Below are 8638 nucleotides of genomic sequence, written 5' to 3'. Positions count from 1 at the left end.
AACTGAGGTATTTCTGTCTTTCTACAAGTGGACTGAAAGTGAGAGAAAGAAAACCGAGTGACCAATAAAGACACAAAAACAGCTAGCACAAATAGCATTGAGAATATCTGTCTATATATATATATATATATATCAATATATAGATGTATAGAGATATATATATATATAGATATATATCAATATATAGATGTATAGAGATATATATATATATAGATATATATATATATCTCTATACATCTATATATTGATATATATCTCTATACATCTATATATTGATATATATATATATATATATATATATATATATATATATATATATATCAATATATAGATGTATAGAGATATATATATATATAGATATATATCAATATATAGATGTATAGAGATATATATATATATAGATATATATATCTCTATATAGATATCGATACATATATCTCCCGCTCGCCCCTGCAGGCAGTTTAGCTTTCAAGCTGTAGTGCTCTACCAAAGGCCTGGGAGCTTGAATATATATATATATATATATATATATATATATATATATATATATATATAGTTTGGACATGGAAGGCGTATACAGTCTACATGATCATGTACATCATTCATTGCACTAATTTCTAGCTTTTCTAGCTTTTTCAACTTACAATTTAACATTAAAAAATAAAACCACATGAAATGGTTAATTAAATTCTACTGATTTAATACAATCACCTGTATTCAAAAAATGGATGCACTTGTGATTTTTTTTAATGTTTCTGAAACTATATAAGAAGCTTAATCTTTTTGCTTTGTGCTTATAATCACCGTAAAACAAAAACAGAAAACATTGGCTATATGGCACACTTTGTAAGATTAAGCCAAGATAAAAATGGGAAATCACTATGCTTCTTCTCAATAGTTAAACATTTTATGAACACACTTATTCAATGTCTTATCAAAAGTTTGGAAGCTTAATAATACGCTCACATGAGTTTGTTAAAAATCAGATTCTTTTTTGACTTTGGCTTTTCGTACTGATAAAAACATGAAACGCAATGTGGCAATTACTGAAATCAAGCCGGGGTTATTATATAAACTGGACAGACCACGGACAGCTCTTTGCACTCGTTATGCTAAGTTAAGTCATATGGCAGCTGGCTAAAACACTGAGACGTGAGAGTGGTGTTGATTTTCTCATCCAATTCTTAACGAGAAAGCAAACGAGCATGAGAAAAAGCCGAGCTACTTGTTTAATAATACATTTTCTTATCCTTTGTTCTCCCACAAATGCACATACACACTCACACAGAGTAGCACAACTGTAAGGCATACCAATCTGCTTGACAAACAGCAGGCAGTTATAACAAATGACGTACAAAGACTGGAAAAGACACAGAGACATTCATTCACACGGAAACACTCAGGAGTCTCGAAGAACGAAAAGGGTTTGGTGTCTGTCGATTGTCGTCTTTATGACTTATGACCAGGTGTCATCTTAAAGGCAAAAACTTCATTTTGGTTTATAATCCACGTTCTGCTAATGAAGAGCAGCCACCTGCCAACTGCGGTAAAGATGTTAGCATTGATTATAGAACAGCACTGTGTAATATGCGATCGCGATTAAATACTCGCTGCTCTATATAATAAAATGACTTTTGATTTTCTATAATAATTTATCTAATCTAGTTTTATGGATGACCAAAGATTACACTATGAGTACACTGAAGAGTGGATCAGCATGTTGATGAAGGCTGAAACCAGCTGAGGTTTTATGAGAGTACAGCTCAGGCCCACATACAATAGAGTGGTTCAGCCCTGTTACATGTATATGAGTGTGAGTGGGTGTCTGGTGTATTCATATGCCAGTGGGCTGAGCACATTTGTCTGTCTGCTGCTCTTCTGCCAAATACTTTTGCAGAATTTAGACTGAAACACACTCACATGTGCACTCACAAATACACATTGGACTCATAAATGAGAAGCAAAACAAGAAAAATTGAGAGAAAAATAAAAACAAAAATACAAAAGTGATTGTATGAGTAGGAGAATAATTGGGCTGAATGAATGAACTACAGTGTCAGAGGTGGAGAGACAGTGCTCAGTCCATCCATCTACGAGGGTACAGTGTGCTGCCGTCCTTGGATGAAGTGCATACTGCAGTGTCAGTCCACCAGCCATGGTCCATCCAGTCAAGAGCTAAGGGAAGCTTCCATTTTAATGCAGCCCCCGGTGAGTTCTTCAAAAATCAGAGGGTAGAGGTACTGTAGGGGAATGGGGAGGACCCATCCCAGAGGTATGTGAATCACCACACACGGCAGATGTTGTCAGGAACCATGTAGCTGCTTTTGTTGCAGTTGAATGCTTTGGCAAATTCTGGGAAATTCTGAAGGGAGCCTAGTACCCTGTGAACGTAGAGAGGAGATTGATGGTTGGAGCTGAAGTTGTTATATTAGACGGGGACTTGAAAGTGAAATTAACATGACATATCATTTTGTCTAGGTTTTAAAATGTTAGCTACCATTGTAATTTGTTTTCTGCCCTTTGCCGGCAGCACATAGCTGATTGATGTAGAGAAAATACTCTTGGTTTGAGTTTACCTGAATTTCCCTGGACTGTGTACGTCAACTTTAATGGAATTAACAGCTTGCTCTGGCCGATGTGTTCCACACCACACCTGTAAAAAGACAGTGATTAGGATGCACTGAATTGCACCAAGAAATCTGCACATCTATCCATTGCTTAACCCAGTCATCCATCAATCCATCCATCATTCAGCCATCATTATTGCTAAGGATTGTCTTATTGCATTGGAGTCACACTGGGTTAAATATGTACACTTGGGTTTTAAGGGGTATTTATTTATTATTTTCTTCTTTTTTTTTGGGTTGTATGGAAGCCCCAAACGCAATTTCATTGTTCTTGACAATGACAATAAATAAATAAATACTAAATACTAAATACTATTCAATCAATCCACCAATCCATCCATCCATCCATCCATCCATCCATCACGAAGCATGCACATTTTGCAGGATATTTTTCTAATGTTGCCTACAGTCCTAGGAAAGATCAGAACTACAATGCATGTGTAAAAAATGGCTTATTATTCAACAAACAACTGCTGCATCAGACAGTAAGGCTATTACCTGAGCAAAGTTTAGGAAGAAGAGTTGATCATGGGAAAGGTCAATTCCAGGCAGAGGTGGTTCCTCTCCATGCTGCTTTACGTAGTTCTTGTAGGCCTAAATCAGTGACACAATCTTACCCAGCAGTCATGTTGAATACATCCAAAAATCACACTGATTATGAAATCATAACTTATGTCACCATGTTTGCAGACAGAAAAATAAATGCATATGGATCCATCCTGTCTCCCTGAGATCTACGTATTAATTAGAAAAATAATCTAGACTTTGCGCTGAAAGAGAAAGAAAAAAAAGTGTACCGTGTATGTACTTTGTTAGACATGTATAATTTATGTGAAAATACTATACCTGCTCTTTCATGTTGCATTCAAGTCTTTGAATGTCTTTTCTGTGCTTTGCCAAGCTAAAACTGATACATCCAGCAGCGACATTATGTCCTTTATTGCTGTGTTTACAATAGCTAATGAGCCAGCCTGTGACCTAACAAAATAACTAGTCTATTAATGTTATAAAGCAGATGACAATAGCAAGCTGCAGACTGAATCACCTCCTCTCTTATCTGTAAACTGGGCCTCTTAAACAGACTTTCTCTCTCTCTCTCTTTTTTTTCCAGGCTCATTACCTGATACGCCTGTCGTATCCCTCCATTGTCAGCAATGTTTTCTCCGAGGGTGTTGTTACCATTTAACTGGAGAGGCGATATAGGGACATAGAACACAAAGATTGACAGGGGAAAAGGACAGAAGGAGGCTGTAATTTTTCCTCTGTATTTCAGCAAATCGTACATATAACTTTTGGGATATAGGAAATCATTTCACAAGGGATAAAAGAAGCATTGTTCAAAAGAAAAGGACACAGAAGGTGAGACAAAGAGAAGGAGAGGAAGAGCCATTGATATGTCAACACAAAATATTAAGGGCACCTGGAGCAGAGAAGGTATGAGGCAGCAAAATGTGTGGAAAGACAGAAAAATGACCAACAGATAAGCTGGCAAAGGTAACAGGAAAGCAAATTATGAGATAAAGTAAAGTTCATGATAATATTGGGGGAAAATATGGGAGGAAATTTGATAAGAGAAAGAAGAAGGATGGATATAGTTCAGATGAACGTACATGTAGTCCACTAGCGAGATCCCAAGAGAAGTTTCCGTACTGATCAACAATGCACTTCGACAGTTCGAGGAACCTCTGTGTTGAGTCTGGTGTCCACCAGTCCTTCAGGTCGCCATCCTTATCATAGTTACGGCCTAAAGAATGAATGGGACGTGGACAGGTTGAACTTGATGAACAAGAAAACAAGAATATCAAGAGCACTTAAATGCTATATAACATATAGCAACTAACATATATATTCTATGTTAGTTGCATATTTCAATTACATTTATGTGTTTGTGAACAGTAGATGTCAGTACAAATAAATCCTCTCATCTCTGAAGCAGAACCAAGTTGGAAAAAAAGTTCTGAGATCCTAAATGGTGTTACAAAACATGTTTTTCTGGTACCAGTTACAAGGGGAAATCTATTACATATATATATATAATTTATTTTTCCAAAGATCAATGCAGTCTGCCAGAACTGCCCCAGGGAGGAACAAAGAGTAACAATGCGAAAACTCATACCATTGTCATCAAAGCCATGTGTGATCTCATGACCGATTACCATGCCGATGCCGCCATAGTTGAGAGACTTAGCCTGGCCTTTGCTGAAAAAAGGAGGCTGAAGGATTCCAGCAGGAAACACTGACACCAAGAAAAGTAAAATAAATAAATCAGCAAATACATAAAATATGTATTGTTTTAGTCTTTTGCAGTTTAATCTTTGCATATATGTGAAATACCTATTTGATTTTTGCTGGATGAGTAGAAGGCATTGACAACAGCAGCTCCAGTTACCCACCTGGAGAAAGATGTTGGAATTAACCTACAGTGAAGAGCACTACTGCTACAGTAAAGAGCACTAGACTACTGTGAAATGCATGTTTGATGAAATATATCAAAATTAACCTGCAGTTATTAATAGCTGGGCTAATGTTAGCCTCCCAGCCGAGGAAAGCTGAACTCTATACGTGGGTAGGAGTATGTGTGGGAGAATGATCAGTGCACTGTGCTAAATGTGAGATACTGGGGTACACCAAAAGTGGCAAAAAGAGAAAAAAACTGATTTATTACTGCTAATTTAAATGGTAATAATTGCAGCTTAATATACATCTGGAATAAGGCAGTTTATTCTACCCCTCAATGGAAAGCTTACTCTTCTTTGTTGACTTTTACTCTGAGTTTCCGCAGGCGTTTCTTCTGCACATACTCCAGGTTCTGTAGGATGTTTTCAAAGTACTCCTCTGCACTGTAGCTCAGCTAACACCAACACACAGAAAAACAGGAGGATTAGCCGAGATGAGAGCTATCAACACTTGGCCATATATTCTCCAGCAAAACTCATAAAAGCCAGGAATTCACAGAGATTTTTCACAGAACCGATATGCGGCTACAATAAAGGCGCTCTGTATTCTGCTGAAATGATTCCATGAAAGAAGGAAAACATTCTCAGTTGCATATTTTCAGATACTTACATCTTTGTACTCATTGTTAAGATATTCGCCATCCATGATGTTGTCTGAATAGCCGATCCGTTCCCGAATAGCTCGGGCCTGCACAAGAATAGGTTGAGAAAATTGAACAAACATTTTTAGCCATCAACTATCCTGAAATTCAGAATGGGCTATACGTATAACAATCATTAACTGTTATAGCTAAAAGTATAAGCAATACCTTCTCCTCAGCTGCTTTCTTGGTCTCTGCATCCATCCATGTCAGGTCATCAAGGTTACTAATGAACACTTCCCGAATGCCTTTAATCATCTCTTCCATCTAAGCCAAACCACACAAACACAAACAAAGAGTGAAAACCTCATCATATCAGTCAGAACAGATTTACTGCAGAAGGAGACTATCATCAAAAGTCATCTGAAGTTATGCCAAGCAATCTTGCAACATACTGGGCAACAAATTCATAAAAATGCACTTCCCTGAATTAAGCCTCATTATTACATAGTCACGTATGAATGCAGAACAACTCCAGGTTACACTCTGTGTAGGAGACCTTGGCAGACATTTTCAGAAGTGTGATATTAGTTTAACATGACATATTTTTTTCTATCAAGTGTTAAAATTGGCTGTAAATTGGCAATAATCAGATATGCTTCATGACTAAAAACAACTACAACTACCAAAAGAAAATTATTATTAAATAGATATTTCTTTGTACATATAAAAGTCTCATCTTGTTTTAAAATTCTCTACAGTAGATGTCTTCACTCCTTGACTGCATGGTTACAAATACATTATTGATCATGCTACTGCTCTACATATTTTAAAAATCTACATTCGCTTATAGATGCATTCAGCATTTTAGGGTTTCATTTCTGGTTACTCGAATGATCCTGAGCTTCATGAATTTAAATCATAGAAGAGATATTGCAGCATAACGGCATCCATGCGATAGGCAGGCCAGTTATATTATTTTTATTTAACACATGAACGAGTGCAAGTGAAAAGATGCTTCAGAGCAATAGTAGCTTCAGATAATGAGATTTTCTTATGCAAATTCAAAAATCATCAGTCATCACATCAAAAGCTCACTTTTCAGTGAAACCTGTGGTGCATGTTTCTATAATGTATTTGCCCTGAGCTACATGTTTTCACGATCTGACTGACGGCACCAGTGCAAACCATGCCTGTACTTTGGCCATCAGACTTAAAAAGGCAAAGGTTTTTTGGCCACAAGCACAACAAATACACAACTGGGACAATTCAAATGAAAGTGAAATGAATCGCCACCAAATAACAAATGCAAAGAGAACAGAAACAGGAAATTTAAAAAAAAATAACTTCAGAGACATCAAAGGTCACCCTTCAAGAGTCCTCTAACCACAGATTTATTTTGAGGCCACAGTAGGCAGACAAAAGGCACACCAGCTTCTCATCACATTAGCAGAGCCCTAGCTAACATAATGCGTGACGACTTGGAGAGCACACTGTGGTTGCTGACAAACCAGCAGCGATTATACTTAAGAGGCTTTTCTAAAAACCTTTTAACATACTTGTGATAGTGTTGTGTGCATGGATACGCTGTGTTCCAGTTGTTGGTTTTTTTCTTTTAGTCAAAGTTTTAGTATGATTATGCTTCTTTGTCACACAGTGCTGCAAATTAGGTGCATTATCTACCCAAAGCTAGCAAAGTGCTCAAAAATAGATATTTTTCATTCACCATGATTTAGTCCACATGGACTGAGTTTGGAAAAGTAGACAGTTGGACCCAAAGTTACCTTATCGTAATAAAAAGGGGGATGCTTAGAAATGTAATGCTTTAGCAACAATCTAATGAAAAATATTGTAATTCAACTTATCAGAGTTACATATTTACCATCTACATTAACTATTTTGAATTACTTTATATACCATATATACTTACTGGTCAATTTTTAGGTACACCTTTCAAGTACCAGTTTGGACCCTCTTTTGTTTTCAGAACTGTCCTAAATCATTGTTGCACAGATTCAACAAAGTGCTGGAAACATTCCTCTTATTTGATTTGTGAGTGTTTGTGTTGTTTTGTCATGGTCCTGGGCCATGTTGGCCCAGTATTCTTAGTTTCCATGTGTTTTGTATTTTGTTCTTTATTTATGCCGTGGTTCCTAGGTTCTGTTAAGATGTTGCTTATTTGATTACCCTCTGTGTATCTGTGAGCCCTCGTTTCCCCTCCTTGTGTTTTATTCCATCTTTTCCCCAGCCCGTTATGTCTGTGCTCTCCCCGGGCTCTCTCTCCTCCTGTCTGAACCTCTGTGTACTTCCTGTTTTACTTTGACAGTCTCCCGTCAGTGTTGCGTTTACTCCTGCCGTGTCTTGTTATGATTATCAGTTTCACCTGTGTTCCCCGTGCGCTCCCACTTCCCTCATTAACCCTCTGTGTGTTTATGTCTGTGTCTCCCTCAGTTCTGTGTCACGTTCTCCCTCATTCATGGCTGTGTGTTTCTCCGTGCAATATGTTATAGTTTCCAGTTTAGTTTGTATGGTTTTTCTGTCCAGCAATAAAGCTGTGTTTTGAGTTCAATCCTGCCTCCGTGAGCTTGCGTTTGGGTCCTCATCCTGCCTGCACACAGCCGCAACCATGACATGTTTAGCCGAAATATATTTCTGAATGCATATTATATATAAGATTTGCTAATTACATCTGAAAGGTTGGTTAAATTAAATTATTCATTGCAATAATAACTTTTGTTAGGGTTTTTCCTTTTATTTATTTATTTATTTATTTTTTTGAGAAGTCATATATACACTCACTGGCTGCTTTATTAGGTATATTTTTCTAGTACCATGCCTTAATTTTTAGATTAATCAAGATGCTGGAAAAACTCCTGAGAGATTTTGGGCTATATTGACATGATAGCATCAGCTGCTGCAGATTTGTTTCTGCATATATCCCGTTCAACCCTGTCCCAAGGGTGGTTTATTATTG

The 8638-nt window shown here is 37.0% G+C and overlaps 1 protein-coding gene across 4 annotated transcripts in view; it reads right to left on the bottom strand.

Moving 5' to 3' along the window:
• Nucleotides 1-367: 367 nt before the first annotated feature.
• The window catches only part of LOC146694155 (neprilysin-like), a 34224-nt gene continuing 25953 nt past the window's right edge, over nt 368-8638 (bottom strand). For all 4 annotated transcript variants that reach the window (XM_085430301.1, XM_085430302.1, XM_085430304.1 and 1 more), the window contains exons 14-23: nt 5893-5991; nt 5694-5771; nt 5375-5478; nt 4962-5020; nt 4744-4863; nt 4238-4371; nt 3748-3813; nt 3126-3221; nt 2577-2653; nt 368-2381 (exon numbers count right to left, since the gene is read on the bottom strand). In XM_085430301.1, the coding sequence (XP_085286427.1) occupies nt 2282-2381; nt 2577-2653; nt 3126-3221; nt 3748-3813; nt 4238-4371; nt 4744-4863; nt 4962-5020; nt 5375-5478; nt 5694-5771; nt 5893-5991 (933 nt within the window). In that variant the 3' untranslated portion in view covers nt 368-2281. The remainder of the gene's footprint in view (nt 2382-2576; nt 2654-3125; nt 3222-3747; nt 3814-4237; nt 4372-4743; nt 4864-4961; nt 5021-5374; nt 5479-5693; nt 5772-5892; nt 5992-8638) is intronic.

This window comes from Copadichromis virginalis, linkage group LG14 (genome assembly GCF_057382275.1).
Source record: "Copadichromis virginalis isolate Kocher_CV1m ecotype Utaka linkage group LG14, C_Virginalis_male_GT1.1, whole genome shotgun sequence".
NCBI classification, from domain to species: domain Eukaryota; kingdom Metazoa; phylum Chordata; class Actinopteri; order Cichliformes; family Cichlidae; genus Copadichromis; species Copadichromis virginalis.
This window is presented reverse-complemented; position numbering and strand designations above follow the sequence as displayed.